Source organism: Aspergillus bombycis (genome assembly GCF_001792695.1).
Source record: "Aspergillus bombycis strain NRRL26010 chromosome Unknown contig00017, whole genome shotgun sequence".
In the NCBI taxonomy this organism is placed as follows: domain Eukaryota; kingdom Fungi; phylum Ascomycota; class Eurotiomycetes; order Eurotiales; family Aspergillaceae; genus Aspergillus; species Aspergillus bombycis.
Genome location: NW_019170019.1, coordinates 332,494 through 359,727, shown reverse-complemented (window position 1 = coordinate 359,727; position 27,234 = coordinate 332,494). Strand labels below are relative to the sequence as shown.

The 27,234-nt window shown below is 50.8% G+C and overlaps 11 protein-coding genes across 11 annotated transcripts; 6 read left to right on the top strand and 5 right to left on the bottom strand.

The window, feature by feature from the left end:
* Positions 1-291: 291 nt before the first annotated feature.
* On the top strand, positions 292-2,638 carry ABOM_002217 (HET domain-containing protein; the record flags this gene model as incomplete). Its single annotated transcript, XM_022529347.1, has 2 exons — positions 292-385; positions 450-2,638. 2 exons carry the CDS (start codon positions 292-294, stop codon positions 2,636-2,638), a joined length of 2,283 nt encoding a protein of 760 aa, XP_022392008.1.
* A 452-nt stretch (positions 2,639-3,090) lies between these two features.
* Positions 3,091-3,557, bottom strand: ABOM_002216 (VOC family protein; the record flags this gene model as incomplete). Its single annotated transcript, XM_022529346.1, has 2 exons — positions 3,091-3,251; positions 3,320-3,557. The coding sequence occupies 2 exons, from the start codon at positions 3,555-3,557 to the stop codon at positions 3,091-3,093; spliced, it is 399 nt and encodes a 132-aa protein (XP_022391952.1).
* Positions 3,558-4,115: 558 nt separating this feature from the next.
* On the bottom strand, positions 4,116-5,799 carry ABOM_002215 (pantothenate transporter; the record flags this gene model as incomplete). The annotated part of the gene is made up of 4 exons (XM_022529345.1): positions 4,116-4,487; positions 4,552-5,314; positions 5,386-5,591; positions 5,659-5,799. 4 exons carry the CDS (start codon positions 5,797-5,799, stop codon positions 4,116-4,118), a joined length of 1,482 nt encoding a protein of 493 aa, XP_022391912.1.
* A 641-nt stretch (positions 5,800-6,440) lies between these two features.
* On the top strand, positions 6,441-7,775 carry ABOM_002214 (uncharacterized protein; the record flags this gene model as incomplete). The annotated part of the gene is made up of 1 exon (XM_022529344.1): positions 6,441-7,775. One exon carries the CDS (start codon positions 6,441-6,443, stop codon positions 7,773-7,775), a length of 1,335 nt encoding a protein of 444 aa, XP_022391911.1.
* Positions 7,776-7,982: 207 nt separating this feature from the next.
* Positions 7,983-10,514, bottom strand: ABOM_002213 (fungal specific transcription factor domain-containing protein; the record flags this gene model as incomplete). The annotated part of the gene is made up of 6 exons (XM_022529343.1): positions 7,983-8,958; positions 9,009-9,179; positions 9,241-9,812; positions 9,866-10,086; positions 10,228-10,310; positions 10,390-10,514. 6 exons carry the CDS (start codon positions 10,512-10,514, stop codon positions 7,983-7,985), a joined length of 2,148 nt encoding a protein of 715 aa, XP_022391951.1.
* Positions 10,515-11,048: 534 nt separating this feature from the next.
* On the top strand, positions 11,049-13,658 carry ABOM_002212 (uncharacterized protein; the record flags this gene model as incomplete). Its single annotated transcript, XM_022529342.1, has 11 exons — positions 11,049-11,112; positions 11,166-11,209; positions 11,265-11,537; positions 11,596-11,611; positions 11,707-11,931; positions 11,982-12,247; positions 12,299-12,313; positions 12,360-12,548; positions 12,602-13,071; positions 13,122-13,446; positions 13,500-13,658. The coding sequence occupies 11 exons, from the start codon at positions 11,049-11,051 to the stop codon at positions 13,656-13,658; spliced, it is 2,046 nt and encodes a 681-aa protein (XP_022391950.1).
* Positions 13,659-14,486: 828 nt separating this feature from the next.
* On the top strand, positions 14,487-15,482 carry ABOM_002211 (RTA1 domain-containing protein; the record flags this gene model as incomplete). Its single annotated transcript, XM_022529341.1, has 3 exons — positions 14,487-14,679; positions 14,732-14,824; positions 14,887-15,482. 3 exons carry the CDS (start codon positions 14,487-14,489, stop codon positions 15,480-15,482), a joined length of 882 nt encoding a protein of 293 aa, XP_022391949.1.
* A 401-nt stretch (positions 15,483-15,883) lies between these two features.
* Positions 15,884-17,147, top strand: ABOM_002210 (alpha/beta hydrolase; the record flags this gene model as incomplete). Its single annotated transcript, XM_022529340.1, has 2 exons — positions 15,884-16,062; positions 16,148-17,147. The coding sequence occupies 2 exons, from the start codon at positions 15,884-15,886 to the stop codon at positions 17,145-17,147; spliced, it is 1,179 nt and encodes a 392-aa protein (XP_022391948.1).
* A 494-nt stretch (positions 17,148-17,641) lies between these two features.
* Positions 17,642-21,482, bottom strand: fphA (putative sensor histidine kinase/response regulator; the record flags this gene model as incomplete). The annotated part of the gene is made up of 2 exons (XM_022529339.1): positions 17,642-17,950; positions 18,006-21,482. The coding sequence occupies 2 exons, from the start codon at positions 21,480-21,482 to the stop codon at positions 17,642-17,644; spliced, it is 3,786 nt and encodes a 1,261-aa protein (XP_022392022.1).
* Positions 21,483-23,920: 2,438 nt separating this feature from the next.
* Positions 23,921-24,895, bottom strand: ABOM_002208 (uncharacterized protein; the record flags this gene model as incomplete). Its single annotated transcript, XM_022529338.1, has 1 exon — positions 23,921-24,895. One exon carries the CDS (start codon positions 24,893-24,895, stop codon positions 23,921-23,923), a length of 975 nt encoding a protein of 324 aa, XP_022392023.1.
* A 1,242-nt stretch (positions 24,896-26,137) lies between these two features.
* Positions 26,138-26,939, top strand: ABOM_002207 (GNAT family N-acetyltransferase; the record flags this gene model as incomplete). The annotated part of the gene is made up of 2 exons (XM_022529337.1): positions 26,138-26,483; positions 26,557-26,939. The coding sequence occupies 2 exons, from the start codon at positions 26,138-26,140 to the stop codon at positions 26,937-26,939; spliced, it is 729 nt and encodes a 242-aa protein (XP_022392021.1).
* Positions 26,940-27,234: the final 295 nt, after the last annotated feature.

The following is a 27,234-nucleotide window of genomic DNA, read 5'->3' as shown; positions in this document are numbered from 1 at the left end:
AAGCCGTCATTGGCTAGTGAGGAAGCCAAGCCGTCGTGTTCTTAGCACTGTAGTCTAGACCACAGGACACGAGAATACGTCCATGTCCCCAATGGCATCGAATGGCACTGTGGACCGGTGTTTTTAGCGCTGACGCCTATCCACACCCCAACAACCAATGGAGAGGTGTCAACCACCGCTTAACCCTGATCTTATTAGTAGCTAAATGGTTGCAGAAATCCCCCAGTGCCAGATGATGTCTTTGATTCTCGCTTGTGATTGATGTCCTTGAGTGCGTCATATAATATAGCCATGTCTTCGATAGCTGCGCCCTCGATATCCTCCAGATCTTTAGTGCTATCAGTAACTGAAGATGATAGACTGAGCACGAGCTCTGATATAAATAGTAAGTTATCCTTTCCTGGCTGGACTGTGTATACGACAGCCCTCTGATACAAGTCAATCAGCAGGTCACGGCTCTGCCACCAATGACTTGTGCTTTATATGTCGTCATATCGATTTTGAATATGTTGGCTTCCACGATTCTGCTGAATATGCGAGTAACAATTACTTCTTCCAAAGGGAATTTCCTACCCTGCTGAGTGGCTCAAAGAGCTGTGTTTTCTGCAGGAGGCTTGTTAGTATCATCACAGATTGGGTTGCAGCCAATCCAGGAGATCGGACAAATGAACTTGACATCTCCAGAACCCACGTAGTAGTGTCTCTGGAAACGGATTGGCATACTGTGGCTCGAGCGGAAGATGGGCCTGTCGATAAGAAGGCACATTCAGATCGCATCAGGGTCAGCTGCTCTATTCCACGGCTTAGTGCTGACAATGAACCCGGGCAATCGCAACACTTGACCTTCTTTCTGCAGAGATACGAAGGATCGTCTGATGATGCGAGTCAGAATTCCCACTGGGGGGGTGGCATTTCTCCCAAAATACAGCCATACTCCGGACGCCCAAGGCCCATAGTAGCGGATTTGGCACTCTTCAAGCGATGGAAGGAAACGTGCCAGGAGTTGCACGGGGCAAAGTGCTCCCAAATCTTCAAAGGGACCCCGAATATCCGACCGCGGGTCATCGACGTTGAGCGCAGGTGCTTGACCATCGCCGAGGAGAATGATCAGTGGGTCTGTTTAAGCTACGTCTGGGGGAGGGCGAAGACGCTGCGTCTCCTGAAGGAGAATATCCAGACCTTCTCAGAGCCAGGCTCTCTTTCACCAGATCTTCTTCCTAATATCACCGAGGACGCTCTGCAGGTTACCAAGGGGCTTGGGGAGCGGTATCTCTGGGTCGATAGTCTGTGCATAGTACAGGATGATGATCAAGACAAAGCTAGATTCATCTCACGAATGGACTCGATCTACACGTTAGCGACAGTCGTTCTTATCTCCTCGACCTGCACTGATGCCAACACACCCCTTCCCGGAGTCAAACCTGGCTCACGACGTCAGGAGCAAGAACCTTTTCAGATTCGGGACGTCACATTGGTGCAATCCCTTGACCCCTCGCTCGGCGTCAAGGTCGATCTTCGCACAGGCCGTGCCGCGGGATATCTCGGGGAGACGGTCTGGGACACGCGAGCCTGGACGTTACAAGAGAGGTTCCTGGCTTCGCGGTCTCTTGTTTTCACCGCCGAGCAAGTCTTCTGGGAATGCGAAGAGGCCTTCTGGTGTGAGGACAGCTTTCGAGAGATCCCAAACATATCTCCAGATCCGCACCGAACAAGTCTGTGTGCAGGCGAGCTGAACCTCTCATGGAACTCTGACATTGTTACCTTCGACCATTTCTATCGGGTCCTCCTGGAGGATTACTCCGGTCGGGCATTATCCTTCGACAGCGATGGATTGAACGCTTTCCTTGGGATTATCCACGCGTTGGAACGGTCTATCGGCGAGACGTTCTTCTGGGGTATGCCGACCGCGTTTCTCGAGTCAGCCCTTGCATGGGGCCATCGGAGCCATGCATTAAGAAGGAGACGTGGCGTCCAGACTTTGGCCCAGGACCCAAGCCAGTTTCCCAGCTGGTCGTGGGTTGGGTGGACAAGCGATGGGCAGACGAAACTGGCCAATCAAAACCTGACCATGGAGGCTCTGGGCCTGCGATTCTATCGTGTTTCCGATGACGGGAAAGCAACGACGGAACTGAGGCAGAATGCAAAGTTCAACAGCGAGGTCGATCTGCTCGTTGAAGGCTCCACCCTCCCAGATCGCTCGTCTAGACCCCACGATGTCACCATGAAAGACCTCCCCGCCGATCTAGAGATCAGCCTGTCGTCACTTCTTTGCTTTTGGACCGCGTCCGCTCGTCTCACCGTGACCAGCCGCCACTCGGCCGATGATGCAGTGTCCGCAGACCCCGACTCCTCTACCTGGGAAGTCACCCTGTCTCAAGGCTCCGACAGCGTCATCCAGGTATCCTGGTCCCACGTCGCGCCATTGCTAAAGCTAGGCGATACTGTTGAGCTTGTTGCCGTCGCCCAGAATAGGGGGAGCTGGGATGCTGGCCACATTGACAATGGAGCTATCGGCGTCATGCTCATCTCTTGGGATTCGAAGGGTGCTATAGCCACCCGGGAGGGGTTTGCATGGATTGCAATTCGGGACTGGACTTCGTTAAGGGAGCGGGAGTGGAGGTTGATTGTGTTAGGGTAGAGTGGTTTTTGGATTATGTATGAGGGATTTGAGGCAGGAGATGCGGTCAGGAGTTGTACGCAGAGTCAAAGGATGTCATATTTGGTCAGCGAACTTCAGCTCGAACGGTATAACAGAGATGATAGGTGCATGCCATGTCCAATGTACTACGGACCAAAGCCTTTCCTATGACGAATAGACATCCTTGTGTGGAAAGAACTTGATGGTTTCAGCAGCAGGGGGCATATATGAAGGTCTTCCCAGATTATTATTAGAACTGACTGAATACAGCCCAAAGACCAGTCCTAAACAACGGCGTTGTCAAAAAGCAATCGTATGCGTTTGGTGCTCATCAAAGCATCATCAGTAACAACTCTTCCTCATCGGTGAGGTCTCAGTGTAAATACAGCGTGTGTAAGCTCACGGACGACAATTAACTCCCCTCCTTCATTACAGGCCATTCCCCCATTCAATCAAACCCCATGATCCACAACCTCGACATTGTTTCCTGCGGGATCTAGCACAAAAGCGGCGTAATATTTGGGATGGTAGAATGCTCGCAAGCCGGGAGGGCCATTGTCCTTGCCACCAGCTTGAACTGCCGCGGCATGGAAAGCGTCAACAGAGGCATGATCTTCCGAGAGATTGTCAGTCCAGGTTCGCTCCGTACTGCATCTTTTCAAGAAAATAGAGTATGCATACTGCGGCAGGCGAATGCGACATGAATAGAACGCTCAGGTACCGTCTTCGTGCCAAAGACCCAGAAGTCGGCACGTTTGTAACTATCCAAGTCTTCGTCTACCGATCCCAGTCCGACGACAAACTCGCCGTATTGATGTCGAATTTCATAGCCAAGCGGCTTCAGAGCTTCGAGGTAGAATTTGAGGCATTCTTGGAATTTGTCTTCGGGGACACAGAGGCTAGTGTGGTCGATCGCCATCGTGGTGCGTCAGTAGTGCAGAGTGTGCGGAGTGCAATGTTGTTGCGGGACACGAATCTCGCGGGGCAAAGGGCGTTATGTCGATGGGAATGAGACGTGAGCAACTAAACTGGACTTGGTAACTCTAAGCGGAACCTGGTCAACTGGGAGCTGCCTTTGGGTGACGTCAACCTCAACCCTGGTCAGTTTACCTGGTCTAGATCGCTTCTTAGTACTACTAGTACTAGTACTTACTACTACTACTACTATGTACTGTCGTGGTACCCTGACTGTCTTGGCCATATAATACCCACCATATACCTCCTATGGTTTACTCGTCGTTCCGTAGTACTAACAGTGAAGACTGGTATATATTGAAAGGTTCTCGTACAACCCCTAATTACACTAATGTTAGACCCGATATTTCGTCGAGAAAGCGCTGCATGAGTGTCATGGGGGAGCGATCTTGGGTGTCAAGCCATCCTTTCCCCAGATAATCCTGAATTATTAAGTAGCTAAAGAAACACTATCTGGCTTAGGTCTAATTGTATAACATACTAATCGAGTACCCAGCCTAATCTATAAGGCATATCGGAAAGACGGATCGTTCTTATCCGTCAAGTCAGCTGCTTGTAGCCCATTCTCCTCCAACACATCTCCTCCGCTCGGGTCAATGTCGGTACAAGCCTTTGCCTCGCGTTGCTTGTTATCCTGCATGCACAGCAAGCGGTAGATAATCACCGCGATGAACAGCAGACACCACGTAACAATAGATGTGATGACGCCCTCAGTATAACGAGGCCGATTAGTCCACAACTGCGGAGAGCCAATACATCCCGCGCAATAGCCAATGAAGAACATTGTATTGACGATGGCACGTTTTGTGTTGCCCTTCACATTGGAAGCAGAGAGGGAGAGAAGAATCGACATGGAGGCCGTTATACAAGAGGACTGTGCATGGTAGGGTGAGCACGGAACGGCATTCCTAGCTACGCAGGACAAGGAGTCAACTTACCAACCAGGACATGGCGATCATGCCCCATTCCGCACTCAGGTCGAGCTTCAGCAGAAAGACGGTGCCGACAAGGGGTGGGATGATGAGCATCAGCGCAACGAGTGTCCGCTGGCGAGGGAGGATAGAGGCAAGCGCGACTCCGATCCATAATAAGGCCATTTGGACGGCACCGGAGGGCGCTGTGTACAACATCGTGTCCAGCTTGCTGTAGCCGAGGGATTCGATGACGAGGGACGCAAAGGTCAAGACAGGAGACTGCATCGTTACCAGCACTCCGAACCAGAAGACCAACCATGCCTTAGGGTCTATGAGTGTCTCTTTCAGCTGTGGGATAGAGAAAGACGTCTTGTCGCCGCCTTCATGGTCTTGCGCCATGCGTTGCCGGAGAACTTCTTTTTCACGGGCGTTGAGGAACCATGCGTCGTTGGGCCCACTCGGCATGAGCACTAAAAAGCAGACTCCTGCAGCCATCGTCATAGCCCCGCAGATTAAGAACAGAACGCGCCAGGGGGCAATGGCCAGGGCTGTGTTTTTGCCTATGCCGTACATCAACAGGCAGCCGATGACCTGGGCCATGCCATTCATGGAGATCCAGAGGGCAGTGCGGGTCGTATGCTCCTTTTGACGGTACCAGATAGATGTAATTGTGACAAAGGCTGGCGAGACTGCGCCTTCACTGAAGCCGAGCAGAAATCTAACGGCGGCAAATCCGCTGTAGGTCTTCGGTGCCGCAAGACACATACACATACCACCCCAAACAATCCTACCATTCAGCAAAAGGTCAGCGGGCTGGGAAACGGCCAGGGTAAGCTAAACTAGTGGAGCACCACATACACCGTGACTCCAACAAATTTCGTCAGAGGGAGTCGACTCATAAGGTAAATGAAGGGATATTCGGAAACAAGCTGTCCCACATAGAAGATAGAACTGCACCAGGAATATTGCGCGTTCGTCAGGTTCAAGTCATCCATCAGGCCGAATACACCAGCATAGCTGAGACTCTGCTTGTCTAGGTACTGTAGGAAGAAAACGAAGCAAAGCTTTAAAACTCAGAAGTGTTGGTTATTGAACTTCAGCCTGGGGAGTGGACGGGGATGGACTACTTACAAATGGTAGAATGACCATGTCAATTTTCCGCAGCACTGCTTTCTCCTCCTCAGGATCACAGGCTGCCGTTATATTAACGACCTCACCGACTCGTCGTTCCTCATCCTTGATGTCCGCACAAGGGGCCTTCGGAATATCCATTGGGGGGAAGAATGAGCACCGTGTCGAGCGGTCAATATTGCTGCTGGTGCTATCGTAGGGTCGAGAGGGATTGACAGTCGAGCGATGGTGGAGTAGGCAGTTTCATTATTATATGCTGTGGTCAAGTAGCGTGCAGAATGCATGAATCATTTCCCCGGATCCACAATGCCTTATCATTTGTGGGGGAAGATAAGAAGTGCGATAGCTGGTGGACAGCGATCCGACGAATCCACCAGGACAGATATCCGAAAACACCATACACACTAGTCAAGACAACACTCGTCAAGATACCACCTCCTTGACATAACAAAGCGTAGAATCTTGAGGGGTCCTAAGTGCAGCCTTCCACGTGCAAGGCGAATCATTCCCTTATCTCTTCACAGTTTGAAAGTTGCTTCAGAGAGCCGATGGAGATACACATCGGGCCGTCGGGATGGAGGTCGGCAATCTGACCCCAGCCAGCCAGGATCCCGACAACACTCTATTCGTTATCTTAAGAGGGGTATTGAGACGCAAGTAGTGGGGCTTGCAGTAGCTTCGACTGATGAGGGTACCACTTATAACATGAATCCTACACGCGAGACTCCCTTCCTGCATTCCTCTTCGCCACATTCTTTCCTACCTCCACGAAGATCGCAAGCATGACACAGACAACCCGAGTCCCAGGTGCTGACATCAAGCCCTGGTTGCAGCCAGCACCGCAGAGTTACGTCTTCACCAACGCAAATATTGTCGATGTTGAAGCTGGCACGATCCTGGCAAATTCATCGCTGGTGATCAGCCAAGGAAAGATTCAGTCCATCTCACAAGGGGAGCATCTACCGACCGACCTACCTGTAATTGATTGTCAGGCTCGCTATATCTGCCCTGGATTATTTGACGCTCACGTTCACTTGTGCGCCGTCCCAGGCTTCACCGACCTGAGCAAAGCCTTTGGCAATCCCAACGATGTGCACCTGCTGCGCCAGCCGTATTCAGCCGCTCAGATGCTGCATCGTGGCTTTACCAGCATTCGCGACTGTGGTGGAGCCCAACTCGCCTTGAAAGAGGCTATCGAAGATGGTGTCTTTCCCGGTCCCCGGATCTTCCTGTCCGGCCATGCTCTGTCGCAGTTCGGGGGACACGGCGATTTACGAAGCTCGCATGAGCACGGTGGATGCTGCGGCGGAGTCCACAGCCAAAACTCGCTCGGCCGCATGTGCAACGGCGTGTCCGAGTGTATGGTAGCCGTTCGCGAGGAGATCCGCTGCGGAGCAGACTTCATCAAGATCATGGGCTCGGGCGGTGTTGCGTCTCCCACCGATAAGCTGGAGCACCTCCAATTCACGGATGCCGAGATCCAAGCCATGGTAGAGTGTGCAGCCAATGCTGGGACGTTTGTGACAGCCCATGCATACACTGTCAAGGCCATCCGGCACTGCATCGATAACGGGGTCCGGGGCATCGAGCATGGGAACTTTGTCGATGAACCCACTGCGAAGCTGATGGCAGAGAAGGGTGTCTACCTGACCCCCACGCTCATCGCATATGCTCAGATGGCCAGTGACCGTTGGAAGGGCTACCTGCCTCCGGAGTCTCAGACTAAAAATGTCCAGGTGCTCGAGTCCGGCTTGGGGGCTCTCAAGATCGCATCGGATGCCGGCGTTACGATGTGTTATGGGTCGGACCTCCTGGGCCCATTGGGTGCGGCTCAAACGCAAGAATTCCAGCTACGTTCGCAGGTACTCTCGCCTCTGGAGGTTCTGCGCAGTGCGACTATCAACCCGGCGAGGATGATGAGTTGTAGCGACAGTCTCGGCCAGATTAAAGAGGGGTTTGAGGCAGATTTGCTGGTACTAAGCAAGAACCCCTTAGAGAACGTAACCATCTTTGACAAGCCCGAGGAGCATGTTCTAGTTGTCATGAAAGCCGGGCGTGTTTATAAGAGCCGGTGGACGGCGGTCCCCGAGGACGGCGCCACGCCGTTGAGGCTATAAAGGTACTCAAGGGAGAAGTTCTGGAGAGGATGAACCTAAATTGTATATATATATCAATGAGTTATGAGGACATATCGATTCTATGCGTCCATATAATACCTTAGTCGTCTATTCCATAAAAGGCTATCCTGTGCGGCGATAAAGAAAAGAAAGAGAAAGAAAAGCACTGCAATAGCTATGATTAGCCCACAGGTTTCTCTTCTAAGATCATTCGAGTGGGTTCGACAATCCAGAAACATCCAGCACGCCAAGGCCCGTCAGCTCCATCAAAAAGGTTTGCTCGTCATGATGTAGTGTAGGAAGGAATTCATAGTCCACATCCTGTGCTTCTGGATATGCTCCTGATTCTTGCGTAAGATTCTGCATCGAAAACAAGGTCGGAGAATACATATGCCGCTCGGCAGGGGCCCATGCCGGCCTCAGGCCTGTAGTATTGTGCCACTGTCCGGCTTGCGAGAGTGGTGTCATGGCTTCGGGTACCACAGATAACGAAGGCGTCCTGTCACTCAGTCCTTGAGCCTGTTCCTGTTGGGCGAGCCATGCGGCCCACTGAGAGTATTCAGAAGTCGAAGATATGCCACTGTTGCCCTGAGGTGTTCTCTCAGATGTACATGCTGACCGAGTGACTTTCTCCCGTGCTTCGTTCGTAATCAACTGAATTGCTTCGACAAATCGGACGCCCATTTTTGCCGTTGCATTCCCGATAGCCATCTGCCGGAGGTGCTCCAGACCAAACGTCACCCGTGCCTCGTACCCCGAGTCACGTTCGGGGATCCCATCAAGTAAGGTGACGATCGTTGCGATGCTGCAGCCTTGAAAGTCGGTAAAGGAGAATCGAGTGATTTTGTGTGACATGCTCATGGTTTCGAACAGCCTAAGAAGTTTCTGGGCTGCCTTTGCACATGATCTCGATAGGTTTCTAGTCACATTGCTGATTTGGAGGGGCTGAGACCCGGTAGCACAGGAGCGGAGCTTTGCTCGAACGACTGATACAAGAGATGCCTTTCCTATGGCAATCCATGCATAGTAGTAATTGAGGTAGAGATGAAAGACAGCGCGATATCTCGAGTCTTGGGGGTCAATGTCATGAAGCTTGAACTCTATAGGCAGGGCCCTTTTCCATTCTTTGAGCTCCGATTCATATCTGGCATGGAGCGCGAGCTCGTCACCGGTGCCCCCCAGCCTGCGCGAATTAGCCCCTAAGCTCATTGATAGACGAAGGCTTTGACCTACTCAGGATCGGAAATACGATCTAAAACTTTGACCAACTGCATATACGCGATTTGGAACCGGAGGTTATCGAATTTCTGGGAGCGGTCCAGCGCTGGAAGGGACGATGGGACAGGCGTTGTAATGGTGTCAACGCTGATGGAACGTGGTCGATTCAGCTTGACCGTAGTACACCTATGATACCATTAGATGAACAGTGGTCATTGCTTTGACGAAGGATACTAGCCGTTCCAACGAGTAAAGTGACCACCATAAACGACGGCGGACCTCAATTTCGCGTTCATTCATCTTTTGGTCGTCCACGTCTTGATGGAGATCTAGTGCCAATGCTTTCCGTAGAGCCAACCCAAAGTAGACGTATGACGACCCAATTGCACTCGCAGGCATCAGGTAGACCCCCAATACAAAGGGAGCCTGGACTGACCGTAGACACGGTCGCTCGATAATGTCGGGTATCAGCATTCGAGCGTGATCGAAGAATACCCTACCCAGATCACTCCCTTCCAGACTGACGTTTGTCTGGTGTCCCTCTGGTTTCTCCAATGTCGTCCATTGGCTTGCCAGCGCGAAGGTTGCCATCGCGAGACAGACAAAAGTCGAGTCGGACCTCAACGGTGAAGTTGGGTCAGTATAGAATTGATGTATTTCCGACGCGAATTCGGCTTGATCCACGTAAAAGAAGGTGTCGGTGGCATGTTTGATGAGGACCGACAAGAGAAAAGAGGCGATTGGGTGCGGAGGGAAGGCATGCACCGCCGACTCTAGACGATCCAGCTCCGCGTGGTGGAGTGCTGTGGGATGGCTCATCTGCGGCACTCCGTGAGTTATCGTTACCCTATACATAAGTCGATTCAACTTACAGCCTGGCACACAGCTATGCGCTGTTCTTCTGGGCCTCCTTGCGCGTCCAAGCAGAAAGCCTCCCGAAGCCGGGAGAGCACTTTGGGCCATGAGCCCCCGGCAGCCTCTCCGGTAAGAACATTACTAGCCAGTCGTGGAGACAAAACTGGCGCTGGGGGTAGCGACCTATGGTGATGCGAGGCGCCCTGTGCGGCAGCCTTCCCAGTATTCGTTGGTGTGTCTAGTGTTGCATCGTGAGTTAACTCTGTTGAACCGTCTCCCCGAAGTGGAGGCGATATCGGTCTATTCCAAGTGAGAATGTGGGTTCGATCTTGACAATTTCCCCTGCTCTAGGTGGTTGCTTTATATTGCGTGCACCTACCGTTGGAAGTTGCAGGACAGATTATTAACGACGCACCGCTGGCATCTGCCAGGATTTGATTCAACGCATTTGCTTTTTCTCGCCTTACAACGGTCGCAACTAAGATATAATGAATTAAGGTCAGACCCCGGGAGCAAACACGGCAAGAATTCGAATACGTACGCTCTGATGGACCTCTTGCGATTCTCCTCCGCTACGCGACGACGCCTCCTGCGTCGAATAGCAGCCGGGGAGTCCATTACCGGTCGTAGTTTGACCGAGAGTGGAGCGTGGAAGTGAGGAGCCATTTTGCCGTTTGACACTTAGCCGAGAGGATCGGCAAAGTATCACGATTAGCGGGTTTATAGTCTACATTCGGCAGTCACTTAGCCCGCTACAATAGACTTGGCCTACGAGCTTGGGGGTGGATTTGGGGGTAAATGTCTCGTGTGTATAGACTACTTTTCCAAAGATTACTACAAGCTACGAAGAGCCTATATCCGTCCTCGAATGTATAAATTTCGAGTGTGTATTGATATCAGATTCTACTGCCAAACATGAACCCCCTAGCAAATCTAGTCTGGCCTACAAATACGACTAATTTTATTGAACAGACTGGGTCAGGGTATCTTCAAGTAGCTCATTATTCCCCTCCCCTTCTAAGCTATTGATACACACGTTCTTCGCATGTCCTCCTTTATAGATAAATTATGCACAGATTGTGACCCACATGTTATGCGGTCCATGACTAACCTGTATAAAATAGACTGACTAAGCAAATACAAGTCCCTCACTTTCCAGAGCCAATTTATCTACACAACAGTACAAGACTTCACTCTGAGATGCTACGCCAGAGGTTGTCATCGACCTGCAATCAGTGCAGGTCACGCAAAGTTCGCTGTCTAAGTAAGACTTAACGATACACGTAGGCTTCGCCGCTAACGCACAGGAACCACTAGAGCCAAAAGGAGGCGGTCCTGATGCAAAATGCCAGAACTGCCAGGTAACTGACCCCCAGTGCTACAATATGATACGCAGTGCTGATGTATCTGTATTAGAAACGAGGTGACAAATGCGTGTTTCAAGCGTACAGAAGAAAGTTTCGGGATGCTGCCAATCTTTCCTCGCCGAGCGTGACTCCATCTCGCGACACGGCGGATGATATTGGCTCCCCCGAGTATCCGTCTAAGCCAGACGGGTGTGACCTCTCTACTGGTACTCAAAGCATTCTAGCACAAGATTCTCCTGATCCATTACCTCTCTATGTGGACCAGCTCATCGAAGACCATCGCGTCCCCGGGAGGACTCGCTATCTGGAGACAATTGTCACGGTATGGGTTCTTAAAATAGATATATTTATGAACTAGTCATCTAACTTGCGGTATATAGCATCACGATAGCTACAGTATGTCTATGGTTCTTTACAATCTTCTCGTGGTCTTTGAACTGCTCTCCATGCTGCGAACCACAAGACCTAAACTGCTAACGGTTTCCTTGAAGTTGGGAGTGCAAGTATCGGGTACTTTTCCGAAAGTCGCATACGGGCACTTACTAACCGCCTGGGCCATACCGGAGTTGAAAGCCTGCTGAATCGAATTTCCGCCGTGGTGAATGATCGCTATGAACGTCACCATGAACAGAAGGGACCGGCTACCGACAAACTATGGCAGAAACCCGAGAGTTTACCTGTAGTGGAGGCAGTCGCGATGAGGCTTTATGTTAACTGTACGATTGCCTCATTCCGGAACCGTGGCATGATTTCTGACGATTGGAAGCATATTTCAGCCAGATCCATCCCGTCTACCCGTTTCTTAATCGAACAAAGTTTGAACAAAGAATATCGAGCGCCAGTTTAGCTGCCGATGTTGCAGGGGATATTCACTGGTCTGCCTTGTATCATACCGTCCTGGCTTTAGGCTGCCAGTACCATGATGGCGGTTCCTTCGAACCTGGAAAGGGGAATAGCTGGAAGCTCTACCAGGTAGCTTTAGGATTTGCTTCCGACATATTTGTCGGAGCTGAATGCCTAGGTGGATTACAGGTATGGTAGCTTACACAGTCTTGGGTGGGCGGTTGATTAACAATGCTACAGGCAATCACTGCAATGGTATGTACCATTCATATGCTCTATGGTGCAGAACTGATAAAATTAGGCAATCTTTGCGCTCAACTTTTCTTATATGCACCTGGACTCCCTTTTCATCAAGCAAGCTGCTTGTGTAGCCCAGCGTATGAGATTGAACGCAGCGTCAGATGCAGCAGACCAACACATCCGATATCGAACTTTCTGGGTTATTTACGCCTTGGAGAAAACGCTTTCTTTCCATCACGGCAACACCTCGGTAAGTACAATGCAAAGTTACGTCCGCACATCGACTTATTCTTTGTACTATAGGTGATCATGGACTCCGACATAGGATGCCCCGTTCCTACCGTTCCGGAGTCTGTGTTTGGTGACTATAATTGGCTGACTGCATCTGCTGGTCTTGCTCGCTTTTTATCAAGAGCATACGAGTCTCTATTTTCAATTAGTGCAACGTGGAATACAGAGGCATCTTACTACCGAAAGATAGACACCATGAACAGCCTACTCGAACGCTGGCGACAATCCATACCGATCACCTTTCGACCCGGGGAGCCATTCCGGGCACAATCGTTCCACGGCTCCTGTGAAACGTTCATTGCTCTGCAGACTCATTTTTATTACCATAATGCGTGTATTGCGCTGTGCCGCTTGACCTTGCACTTGGGACGGCATTCCGATGGCCCTCAGCAGGTAGCCGCCAGAAAGGCTATTATGCAAGCGGCGCGATCGATCATTGAGTTATTGCGGCACATTGACATGGAGGCTTACACACCAGTTTAGTATGTATCCCTACACCAGTGGGGATGAATTCAACTGACCTGGTGCGCAGCATTCTTGCTCATCTACCCTTATCAGCGTTATTTATCCTCTTCGACCTCGTTATTCACAACCCAACGCACCCTGAAACGGCTAGCAACCTTGCTCTGCTGGAAGTAGCTGGAGGCCACTTTAGTAGACTGGAGTATGCTACCGGTGGTTCATTACCAAGCTCTGTGCTTGCTGAGTTTGCGTATATTGCCCGGACCTTCGTCCGCACTTATCGTGCAGAAGGGAATGATGGAAGTAATATCGCAATGCTGACCAATGTGACCAATGATCCGCTGCGCAGACAAGACGATAGCCTTCCCTCAGCCGCGCCTTTCCTAGAAAATGAGGTAAGTGTTCTGGCGTGAGGTTAAACCACTCCAGCGCTTACTTTGGCATTCAGGCGCATGACCACCGACCGCCCTTGGCCAGCCCAGACACTCTTCCGTTGTTCTTTCCTGCTATTGACGACTTGAACGCCGGGGATGGGTCTCTGACTGGGTTCGACGTAACGGACCTTTTTGGAACTTCCATCCCATTCGACCAGAATCTACCTTTCTGAGCCTGACAGACTGCCATTCTTTACGGCTTCAGCGTATTCATCGGGGGTTTTCCCCGAAACATCAAAGCATGGGTACCTAATATTTCACAGAGCAAACCAGTTGGTCCCGGTGACTGTATCGAATGAAGTAATTAGGATGACATTAGAGCGCTTTTGCCTATCGGTTCCTGGTACAGCTTGGATCTACCACAATGAAGATGTGTCTCCATTTCGAGGGCCCGATCTTTCCGCACTCGGTAACAAGGATGGCTGTAATAGCAGAGAAAGGCTGCGCATGTTGATGCACCTTTTTAATTGCTAAAAGGAGATCTATTTCGTGACCTGCGCATACTAGAGGGTTGGGGGAGAAAAGTCGGCATTTTCAAGCAGGCGTGCGCGGTACCGAAATATTCAGAAGAACAAAACATCACGACAGTTAGAAAAACCCGCCATTCCACAAGATTTATCAGGCCTTGCGTCATCACCACCGAAAAATAGTCGCTTAATCTAAATTTTCAGTCAATTTAGTTTTTGTTGCCCACGAGTTTCAAACGTCGGTCTTCGGACCTCATCCGCCAAGACCACATCGGAGCTCGGTGGTCGGTCCACACTCCACAAACCTGTCGAATACTGGCATACTATGGGACCAGTTCGATCACTTGGTGCCTATTTGGACACGGAAAGGGGCTCTGATGGTTAGCTCATTGCCAACATTGGACGTATCTAGTCTTTCAGCGGCCCACTTCTTTGTTCATGCATATTTATACCATTCTTCCCTTCGCGAGGACAAGCGTGATCTGACTGCTCACTGAAACCAACCACATCGTGTTGGCCTACACTTAGCTGCTAATGATTGAGGATTATCTGCACGAAGGCTGTCATGCCTTCGTAGAGGGAGTCGAACCGGCATACGGGTACCAGCCCTCACTAGCAGCAGGCATTGCCTTCTGTGTGCTGTTTGGGACATCCATGGTGGCCCACACAGCACAATCGTTCTGGTCCAAGAAGTGGTGGTGCTTACTATTTGCCATAGGATGTTTGAGTATGTCTTGGGTCGAAAGAGTTGACTGAGGTCGTACGCTGATTTATTGCAGCGGAGGTTTTAGGGTGGGCAGCACGGACGTGGTCAGCGGAGTGTCCGTATCAAACGGACGCCTTCTTGATGCAAATATCAACACTAATTATCGGTATGTTCTGTGCACAATATATCGCCTACCAACGCTGTCTGACAAATGGTCCTTTGTTTTAGGCCCGACATTCTTCACCGCCGGAATATACGTCCTTCTCGGCCAACTCATCGCGCTCCTGGGCCCAGAAAGTTCTATTCTTCGCCCCAGCTGGTATCTCTGGATATTTTGCACATGTGATATAGTCTCATTGGTCGTTCAGGCAGTGGGTGGTGGGATGGCCTCTTCCGCAGCAGGCGAAATAGACGGGGACACTGCCCCAGGGACCAATACAATGGTGGCCGGTATTGTATTCCAGATGGCCGCCATCACAGCGTTTGCCTTCTGCGGTATCGACTTTCTCGTTCGGTGTCGTCGACCGCAACTTCGTGCCCGATTCACCCCGCGAATGCGCCTATTGGTTTTGGCGACAACGTTCTCCGTAGTATGCATCTACGTCCGAAGCATCTACCGCACGATCGAACTGCTGCAAGGCTGGACGGGATATCTAATCACACGGGAGCAGTTCTTCATTGGTCTTGATGGAATCACTATGGTGCTTGCTGTCGTTGTGTTCAACATTTTTCATCCCTATTGGTTCCTGCCCAAGGAGAAAGAGGCCAGGAAGGCGGATTCATGGGTTTCTTTAACTCGGCCTGGTGAGAACGAGGATATCTGAGTACCGGTGTCTCTTATACCCGGACTTTAATATAGAATTTAGATAGCAATGCTTACTGCACCATCTCTCACCCTGTTCATTCCAACTCCTTCCACCACAACTCACCCTTACAATACAAACAACACTATTCCAGGTCTTACATCGCAGATCGGGACCCGAAAAATTTTACCCATGATCGACACCCATCCTTCCCCTATCTCGGATAAACCACCTGAAACAACCCGAGTCGATCGCCTGTATCACAACATCCCGAGCATCGGAAACAGTGGATCCCGAGCCGTTAACGATCCACATGCCGCGTCTTAAATCCGAATAGTATAGATAGATAGATATGCTGCTCCGACTATACCGCACAAGCTCATCCCCAAAAAAAGAATCACAAAAAACCACCACACAAGAAAATGACCACGCAAGACCCCAACCCACCACCCCGAATCAGACCCCGGGACATAATAGCCCTAACAGCATTCCTCCTCATCCGCATCCCATGGACTATCTTCAGGACGACGCTATACCATCTCACAGGCACAACAAGCCGTCCACCGTTATTAAAGGACCTAGTCCGGTCTCTTACACGAGAGTAAAGCATACCTCTCTCTCTCTCTCTTCATATCCTAATCCATACCTCAAACACCAAACTAACAAACCCAACACAAAAAACAAAGATCCTTCGAGAACCTCCCCCTAGCAATCCACAACACCCTCCCCAACAGAAGCGGCTCCACAACCCTCCTCTCGCCCCGCTACAGACCACTCAAATCCCACCTCTTCCACGGAGTCCAAAGACCCAGTTTCACTGGGTACTGGGTATCCCGTGGCCTCCTCGCGACACCACCCATCAACCCTAAACACGCAGACCTGGTCATCTACCACCTCCGCGGGAGCGGGTATGCCCTGGGCCATCCGGGGGATACGCTCCCCGGGCTACTATTCCTCGCTGAGGTATTGGAGAAGAAGGGGATTCACGTCTGTGTCTTTACGCTGGATTACACGTTGGTAAGTAATGGGACGTTTCCGAGGCAGATCAATGAGTGTCTTGCCGCGTACGAGTATCTGATTGAGGAGGAGGGCGTGAGGGCGGAGAAAGTGTGTTTGGTGGGAGAGTCTGCGGGGGGCCATCTTGCGTTGTCGTTCTTAGTTGCTCTTGCTGAGGGATTTTCTCTAGATGAGAATAAGAGGGAGAATATAGCAGAGGGGTATCAACAGCCAGGGTCCTTGATCCTTCTAAGTCCCTGGCTCGATCTCTCTCTTTCGTCTCCTATGATACCCATCCTCGAGAAACGGGATTTCATATCGAGGGCTTTCCTCCAGCGAGTTGGGGGAGAGCTTCTACGCGCTGATGCCAGGTTGATCTCTCTGTTTGGGAATTTTACCGCCCGATCTATGGAAAGGGATTCTTGGGGGCGTGTTCTCCCGACTCGGACATGGGTGTCTGCGGGTGCGGATGAGATCTTCGTGGATGATATTGTGAAGTTTGTGGACTGTGCGAGGGAGGATGGGGTGGAGGTCGGGTTGCGGGTTGAGTCTGGGAAGTGCCATTCCTGGCAGAGTGGGGAGGCGTTTCTATCCGCGAGGAGGCTTTTGGATATGTCTTTGCAGTGTGGGGGGGAGGAGTTGATGCCGGGGTTGGTGGGGGTTGGGGTGGTTATTGCTGGGTTTGTTTGATTTTGGGTGTTTTGGTATAGGTTGTTGTAGATTGTTATGGGTTTGATTTTCGAGTTGAAAATCAGTAGTTAGTGTATGTTCAGGTCTGTTACTCCCTCGTTCCATTTAGGCACTTGGCTCAGCAACTATGAGAGGCTATATCTGGACGTGAAAGGCTAGAGCTATCTGTATCTTGTCGACGGCTATGGAGTTACATCTGAAACCACTATCATTGTCTATGCTGAAACAATACAGAATCTCGATCAATACATAAATATCCAGTTCATTCTGTAGAACTAAATCGATTGATGGGGTATATATATATGTAGTATGAATGCAGATGTGAAATACAAAAGCTGAGGGCATTCTCCCTAACCAAAGGATACTTATGCCATTAAAAACGTTGATCAAATGCTAACGCAACGCTCATTGCAGGTGTCGGCAAACCCAGAGGGGCAGCTTTTCATCAGTTCATTAAATCAGGGAAATTGGGTTATTCAGAAAGATCAGGGCTGTTAGCGCCCTTGAAACCAGCCGCCGTTCTCCCATTTACCGGGTTGGTAGGTAGCGCTGTTGCGGATATCATCGTCGCGGAGGCCGGCAAGGAGGGTGTTCAACCGTTCAAAGTTGATTGGCTTCATGATCCAGCCGTCGAAGCCTGCAGAAATGTACTTTTCTGCGTCCTTCTCAAGGAGCGAAGCCGAGACAGCGAAGACGGGTATTCGGCCGTTCAATCTAGAAAATCTTGAGAGTGTGTCTGGCGGGGCTTCCTGCTCGAATTGACGGATCATCTTAGTGGACCCGATACCGTCGACAATTGGCATCTATGCAGGACTGGTTAGCGCTGTTTAAGGGGAGCATGGTGAAGGCAGCACATACCTGGATGTCCATCAAGACCACATCAAACTGAGCAGGGTCCGCACGATAGGCGCTTGCACACTCTTCGCCATTCACGGTTAGGCGTACAGTGTGTCGGAGTTTGGTCAGTCGTTTCTGGATAATTTTGCTATTGATCGGGTCGTCCTCCGCAACAAGGACATGAAAGGTATCAGGTAAAGGAGACCGGTCGGGTGTGGAGGGAGGCTCTTTGGTCGGCGATGTGGACTCCGTCTTTGTCTCTGGGGGCAGGTCAACTGGTGCAGATGCCTGTGTGGGTAGGCCGCTGGTCTCTGGGTGATGTTTAGATTTTTCATCCAGGCTTGGCTGTGACGTGGGAGGTCTCTGTGTGGTTTTCCCACTCTCGCTGTTGGTGTCACTTCCGCCATGGCTACATCCCTCAGAGCGGGTATCAACCAAGACGAACTCTTCTTTCGACTGTAACGGAGGGGTCGGTACAACGTTGTGAACAGGAACTTCGGCCTCGTCTTTGGCAGAGGCGGCATCGGCCGGCAGAGGGAAATTCAATGTGATCTGGAACCGGCTCCCTTTGCCTTCCTCCGACCGGACGCTGAGTTGCCCCTGCATATTACGTACGACGCGAGAGACGGTTGCCAGCCCCAGTCCCAGAACCTGCTTTTCTGTCTCATCCACGACTTCGCGTAAATTAACCCTGCCACCTTCCCCCAGGCCACGGTTTTCACTCTCGGCAGAGACCTGTTCGAGCTCCTGGAACAAAGTCTCAAGACGAGCTTGAGAAATGCCCGATCCCGTGTCAAGGACTGCGAATTGTACTGTTGCGGATCCATCCTCTGTACGGCCCGGCTGGCGCCAGAGTTCGACGGTAATATCACCACCAGATGTATGCTGAATAGCGTTCGAGATAAGATTGGACATGGCTTGCCGCACACGTCTTTGATCCCCGATAACTGTTTGGGGGATGCCAGGATGTGACAAAACGGTATAGTTGATCCCTTTCCGTTCCACTTCGCTCTCAAAAATGCCAGTCGCTTCCTTGAACGTCACCCCAAGCTCGAAAGGTTCGTCCTTAATGAGATCCTGGCCCTTTTCCGTGTTTGTCAGGTCGAGGAGGTCGTTGATAACGTAAATCAATGACTTCGACGCGGAGTACGACTTGGCGAGATTGTCCCTGGTTTCCTTATCCAGCGCGCCTTCTAGTGCAATCTCCAGATAATTAACGACCGCATTCAAGGGCGTCCGCACCTCATGGGCGGAGTTTGCCAGAAGAAGCTTGGTCAATTGCGAGCCCTGCATGGCTTCCTCGTTCTGGCGCCATACTTTGATGAACTTGCCATAAACCACACATAAAATGGCAGCCGTCTCCACGTCTGAGTCCGTCCACTCGCGAGACTGATCCAGAACGGTTTCTTTCCAAATCTGAAAACTCTGTCGCGGTTCGAGCCTACCGATCTTCTCCTTCTGTTCATAGGGATTGCCACCCCACTTGATTTCCGTCAGTCGGCCCCGCCGGAAAAAGGCCATGAAGTCCATGCCATCAGCGGAGAGAGGAACATAGAGCAACCCAGAGATACATTTGAACCCGGGGGGGTATTTGAGGTCCGTGAAATCTTTCCTAATGTTGTGCGACGCGAGCACAGAGTTAATCCGGCGCATTCGAAGATATTCCAGCAAAGCCAGCATTTCTTGATGAGTTGACCCACCCAAGATCTTGGTCTCATCGCGGATCGATAGGGCACCAAAATCGGCATCAAACAGCTTAAGTAAATCGTCGGACGAAGCAACGATATACCCGGACGGATTGGCGTCGGTTGGGACAGTGTTGATCAGTTTGCGGGCCTGCAGACGCGATGCATATGAGAGACGCTCAATGTTGCGCGACAGTGTTTCTCCGATCAGTCGACACATCTTTCGGAGTGGGAACGAGACTCTCATGCCAGTATCGTAGGTATGGCAAGAGATCAAACCCCACAGCTCGCTGGGGCCGTTGATACTAATGGACATCGAGGCACGCACCTCCATGTTAGCCAAATATTTCAAGTGGATGGGTGACATGGCACGCAAGTATGCATGTGTCATATCTAAGGGTCGCTCCAAATCTTCCACAGTGCGGCAAACCAAGCGTGCTGTCACTTGTTCGCGGTCGTAAAGCAAGCGAACACGGTTGATTCGGTATAGATCTCGAGCTTGCTTGGGAATATCAGACGCGGGGAAGTGTAAACCCTTATAAAGATCTACGGTGACCCTCGGATCAACCAACTCGGCCACCACAACGCCGTTACACTGGCTATCAAACTGATAGATCAGGATTCGGTGAAATCCCGTCAGCTCTTTAACGATCCCCACAGTGGTGTTAAGCAGCAGATCCAATGTTTCGGCGCGATTCATTTGTTCCTGAACCTGGTTAACAATGCTGAAAACCTCCATTGCGGCGGCTTCGCCCTTTCGCCTGCGCGCGTTCCGCAGCAACCGTAATGGCTGGCTGATGTTGATGGTGCTTTCCGCGAATTGTTCCGGGGTAAATTCAACACCCAGGGTGTCAACAGGCACTGAAGGGGACGGCCCGCTGGAGCCGCTGATGGGATTAGTACGATCATCCTCCAGTTCGAACTCGCAGATGATCAGACCCGGATTGGCGGGATTGACATGGATGGCGCACCAGAGCCGCACTGCTTGGCCTGCCGGGCTGGTGATAGACATAATGAACACTTCGGGGCCATCAGCGCTGGGATCGTACGCCTCATCACGGATGAAGTCAACATGATCCAATAAATTATCCGCCTGGTCCTCATCGAGGATGTCACAAAAGTTTTCCAGTGCAAAGAGACTGTGGGGGGAGTAGCCAAGGATACTTTCTGAGTTCTCACTGACCACGCGAACTACTAGTTTTCCTTCCGACTCCTCGCGCAGGGCCATCATCGCACCAAAGGTTTGAATTGCGCCGGGGATGTGAATAGGCTCATCTTCGCAGGCCCGAAAAGAATCGACCGTTCTGCCGGTGAGAACAGCGTGGCCATCGTCCGTTTCAACGTGCTTAAATCGAGTGGTAACCAAATGCGATGTTTCTTCTACCTCCGCCGGGCTCTCGAGCGACGCGTTTGCGGGGGTGGCGGGGCTCTGGACAAGGGTTTCGCTACCGGAGCCCGGTGCTTCCATGGGCAGTTGAACCAGCTCAACGGGAGCCGCTACAATTTCTGTACCCGGCTTGCGTTGTGACTGCAGTTCATCCCATGTTCGCGAATCGATTATCGAATATTGCCTGGCTCCCCTCACTGGTGAAATCGGATCGTCGGATGACGCAGGATTCGACGAGGGATCGACGAAGACCATTGACCGAATTGGATATACTCGTTCGGCAGCACCGGGACTGAGCTCGTTCTCCGAAACATGCTTTGCAGAAACGTCGGTAACTGGTACCTCCTGGACCAACTGCGCAATCTCAGAGGCATCCTCGCCAGAACCTTGCTTCACCGCGGGTGCAGACTCAGAATAAGATTCCATTTCGATGTTTCTCGACTGGACTCGACCCAACCAAGCGCTATCACAATCTGTCACTAACCGTGCTATCGTGGCATGGGTGAGTATCCCCAACGGGCGACAGCAGCAGATTGGTGACGTTTAACGTGATCCGTCTTCCACCACGAATATGTCCAGAGCGGTGATGAGAAAGAGGAGGCTGATAATGCAGAATTGATCAATTGTAAAAAGAATAGAGGGTTCACAAGATCGATGGCGCATGCGTAGGACGGAATGGGTGGGGGCAGGAGGGCTAATGGAATTATCTCCGTTAGTGGCAACACCCACCAAGGGATGGATGAGAAGCACCATACCGTGAGGAAGAAGAGGGAGTTATAAACAACGATTCTCCCTGGGTTGGTTCCAGAATTCAAGAATACGAGAAAACGGGAGGATTCAACCGTGTTCACGTAGAGATTAAAATGAAATGGAGGGGGGAGAGGGAAGGAAAAAAAAAAAAAAAAAAAGAAAGAACTAGATGAAAGTCAGGTAGCGAAGATTGGAGTAGGCAAGAGAGAAGAGTTACAGTGCGTCGTCGGTCTCGATGGATCGACGGCAATATTTCCTTCATTCAGCTAGGCGGTCACCGCTTCAGGCTGAGAAGTTGGCACTGACCAATCCCGTACCGCGGTTGGGTCGACCCCTCCAAATTGAAAGGGACCAAAAAAAAAAAATCGAGATCGAGAACCCCACGATAAGTCTTCCACTAAACCCGCTCCTCACTAGTCGCAAGGGAAAATGTTTCCATTGAGTCATGCGTCAACACCATAGGTGGTACCCGTCCTCCATCCTCCGCTCTAGCTTGGATCCTTCGATATACGTATTGAGCTTTTTTACCTTTGCGGTTCTGTCATAGTTTCGGGTGATTAGGTACTTGTAGTAGTTTCACACCCCCCATACCCGGCTCCATTCCGTGGTAGGATTTGACGCCCCTGACTAATTGACATGAGCAGCCAGTTATCCAGGGAATGAAATTGGAGCCATACTTTTAACTTGTTGAAGTCCTGTGTATAATCTGGCCATTGCACATACGGACTGCATGGGAGGCCGGGTCCGTGACGTCATTTCCGCTGTCACGAAAGAATGGAAAACGGCACAACCAACAGCTCGGGTCGGTGGTGTACCTACCTTAGATTAACGGCCGGGGTGCACCACTGATCACTCTCCACCTTCCTCTCTTAGTCCGCAGGATTAATCGTCATTCGTTCCGCGGCTGATGTGTCATCGCCTCCGTCCACGTGATTCCCGCGAGCTTGCGGATGGGCGACTGGATGACCACCTCTGATTGGCGGCATTGACTACCGTCGCGCAACCCCCTTCGTCTCGGTCGACAGTTTGACTTGGTCAAAGCTTAGAGTGGTCCCGGGTCCAACCTTTATATAGGCACACCTTCCACATCCACAGTACTAGTAGTTCTGACCCAGTACTGCAGGCAATAATTGCAGGAATGAAAAGACACATCCAAAATCCATGCTGCACGGATCGTAGAGCTGGACAAGAAAACTCCCTATCTTCCCTGTTCTGGAAGTCACTCTGTGCCACATCCTGAAACATCGAAGATATATATATTTGGAGCTAGTTACTCTGCCGGCGCAATCCACGCAATATTCCTGGCTACAGAATTTCACGATTGACATCCATTCCTGGATGAGGACGAAGGCAATCCTTGAATATACGGTTCTAGTCCAATCCATAAATGCAAAATATTTCATGTGAATGTTTATAGTACATGGTCGGGTTGCTATCTTTGTGTGGAAATCCCCCAAGGCAGACACATTGTTAACCAGTCGCGGCTGAGTCTCCGCCATGCATAGAGTCGACAAATAGCTTACGTGGAGACCTCAGCAGGGGTGCTACTAGTATGTGGCTGCTGTGGCGGTTTGCCACCCCCTTATGCGGTCTGATCTCTCCTGTTCCCTGGAACCCTTATGACGATGGATGGCATACTTTCGCGTTTTCAATATGAACAATCCGCAGATACCTTAATATATGTGACGCCTCGTGGACTAACCCTTAGCGGTAATTCTTTGGTATATATCTTGATCTTTCATCAAGCGTACTATGTGCACAGTCCCTTTAAGGGACTGGGTAAGACCCGATCTGCTCAACAGATGAGGTGAGTGTGCAGGTTTTTCCCGCACATGACTTTCCAAAAAATGATGACAGAGGAAGTGATGTATATGCAATGCTATCCCGCCGACGCATTAGGGTGATGACTGGGGAATCTGAAACCTCATAGGGCCAGGATCCGCCGTTATGCAGCCTTGGCAAAAGCCTCACCGAAGCGTATGCGGAAGAAATGCTGTTGACAAGACCGCGTCAACCAGGCCTGGGTGAGCCGGCTTTTCAGCGCGCTGGATATTGTCTGTGATCGGCAGGCAAAGAGTGAATATATATGATGGGGGAGTAGCATGGTGGTAGGGTTAGGGCGGGCGTGTAGTCTCGGAAGAATATCCTCGGCGTTCCGACCGGTCCAGGCTGTCCATTGAGATGGCGCTCCATGGATACCGAGAGCGAGTCCGGGCGCGCATGGGTGCCGCATGCGTGATATCACCCGTCAGTTGCTCCGGATTCACGAAATTAGGATATTCCTCGTGGTCGGTGGAGCTTGTGTCGGAGGGGCGAGTATTGACGAGCAAGACGAGTTTTCGCAACACGGCGAATTCCAACTTCAGCTTGACACTGTAGACTGCAGCTTTAAGTGTGGTCTGAAGAGCGTAAAACCCGACATATTCCAACACCAGAAGCGCCACATCTAGGAGTACGATGATGACGTTGATCGTAATCAGCTCATACATGATCTTCCTCCGGCCGGGGTCTTTATCCGGGCGCAACCGCAGAAGGTTGATCGTCTCCCAGATATATATGCCAGAGATCAGGATCTCTTGCGCACAAAACCAAGCCAATTGCATCCGTTCCATCACGTTATAGCCGCGGATTATGGGTTCGGTGCGCACATAGATAGTGGAGTAGGTGAGGACGGTCGTTGGAATCAGCAAAACGATGGTGTTGAAGATGATCATGTACCGAACTTGGCGAAGAACCTTGAGATTCTGCACGACCAAGTGAAGCCGGGAATAGAGGACGACCGATTGGCCGGGAACCATGAAGTAGAAACCGATCGTGGCAAGGGTGACTGCGAGCCAAAGTGGTCCTTTCGCAAAAAATTCCAGCAAAAAGCCGATGGCATGTGGGATGACACCGAGCACATTAGACAATAGCATCGCCCAGAAGTACAGCCCTGCATAATGATTGAAGACGAGGAAAATTAAAATGATGAGCTCGATGGCGTTATACAGAGCGATTGAGCTAAAGACAACCATCAGAATTTTCACCGCCAGGCCCCCTTGATAGCCACCAACGAGGCCCTCGGGCACCTGCGATAGCGAGTCTCCCATGACGCCGGGTTGCGCGACCCTTTCGCGATCAAAGGAGTTCAACGTCAAACCGATTTTCTTTATCTTTCGAGCGGTAGTGGGCGACAACACTTGACGCCATATTCAGTCATGCCCGACTTTGCGATCCGTATCAATGAGATCCAGTATGATCTTGGAAACGCTTCGTGAATCGAGACGGGCTTTGTCTCGTGGTAAAATATATACGGCGGCGATAGACACAGGCGAGTGGTAGGACTGGTATAGGCGATCCGGCGCAACTATATCCAGGGGAAGATTTTCGTTGGTTCACAAGGTATTTAGAGGGAAGAAGCCACGGAGGAAAAGAAATTCGCATATATATACACACTAGGCAAGCCTAAAAGAACGTAGGAGAAGAATGAATACGAAACATAAAGGGAATGGACCTGAATGATGGGAGGATGGGGTGGTCTGAAACAGTGGAGATCTTGGTGGAGGAGGTGTCCTGTCGGAAGTCCCCACGAGACTGGTGGTTGCAGAGAAGAGAGAGAGAGTGAGTACCAGAGTGAGGGAGCGGAATGGATAGAATGGAAGTGAACGGATGGGGTTTCGGCAAGTAATGGGGGAAATATGCACGACACTAACACTAAAATTGGGCTAGCGTACAGCTAAGGTTTAGTGCCACATGATTTCCCCGGCCACTCGGAGATTCGGAGCCTGAAATCTGAGCAGTCTTTGACCCTTTGTCCTCTCGTCCGATAAAGCACATATGTAGGTAACTACCATGCAATGACTGATTGATCGGTCTTGTCACGGTGGCTTAAGGATCTTTCTCTACAACAATGATTCTAAGCATCTGCATGTCGGGAGGACTGAGTTTGACTTTCAAATTGTCTTACTAACTTCGCTCAGACTGGAACTCATTCTTAATCATCGGGGTTCATTCGTTGCCTTTCGGGGTCCTTCCATCCGTTGAACTCGATCATGTGATGCGGTGGCGACCAGGTTGAACTTTACCAAAACGAGTATGGCCCCTTTGCAGACGGATTGGCCCATGTTGACTCCTTACTCCGTTACCGTTCGGAGCCTCTGATATGCGTGTAAAATACGAGGTACAGCGAATCTACCCGTATAAGTCTAGGCCCGTGCCTAGGACTAGTTCATTTTTGGGCATACTAGTAGACTTCCAATCCCAAGCAGAAACACTCGGTATCAACTCCACACTCCACACTGGAACTTCCACTTCCACTTCCACATACATTGTATGAATTAAGTTTTCACGTCATGACTCTCACCGAGGTCCATTTGCGACCGGCAGTGTCGCAAGACCTTCCATCCATCGCGGAAGTGGCCGCACAGTCCATGCTGGAGGACGAGCTGTTTGCCTTTCTTTGCCCTCGGCGTAGGGAATTCTACTCGGACTATCGTCAGAGTTTCTTGCGACGACTCCGGGCAAAGTTGACATCGCCCGGGTGGGTAGTCATCGTTGCGGTAGCTAATTCTCAAACACGTTCCGTGGATGCAGCCTCATGGCCTATTCTTGGCTATTGTGTCTGGGAGCGTATCGGGGAGAAAGCGGAAGAGTCCACCAAACAGTGGAAGGAGACCTCGAATGGTGGCTGGTGGGCTCGTGAGTAACCACGCCTCGACTCCTTTAATTAGATCAAATAAACCATGGAATATATCTTTACTAAGAACTGTAGGCGTACAGGCACTGGTTGGAAATGTGAGCGAACATTTCGTAACTCGTTTGTACCCCGACCGAAGCGTAGATGTATCTCGTTTGGCTAGGTACAATACTTTGACCATTGAATGTTTTCCGTACGACGACTTCCCAGAGCTTTGGTTCCTGTCCACACTGGCCGTTCACCCGGCGTACCAACGACAGGGGATCGGTCGTAGGCTCGTTGAATGGGGCCTCGAACAAGCCACGTGGGACGGAACCCCTGTTGGCCTCGAGGCTAGTGCCAAAGGGACCTCTCTCTACCAATCCCTTGGGTTTCAGGTAGTCAATGAAGTGCCATTGGTGGAGGGGGTGGCCCTGACAGCAATGCTGTGGCGACCCTCTCGGGTAGCGCACGCTTGATAACAATGCATTATCCACCATTATGTATAACCTTTTCTGTGGACCTTTTTGGACTTCATGGTGTCCATACATGGCATATCTGCTTTGAGCTAGGAACAATAGAGTGCAATGCGTCTTTTGTCGGTTCCATCTTATTATTTCTGGTTTGCATTCGACACGTGAGTTGCGATCATGTCTACTCGCGAGGCCTTAGATGTCCTTGCTGAAGTCAAAATATCTTATCATTGACCAGAATGTATGGGATGACAGAACGGAGCCAATGGCCAGTGACATGCTTGAGTGACAAGAAGGCCAC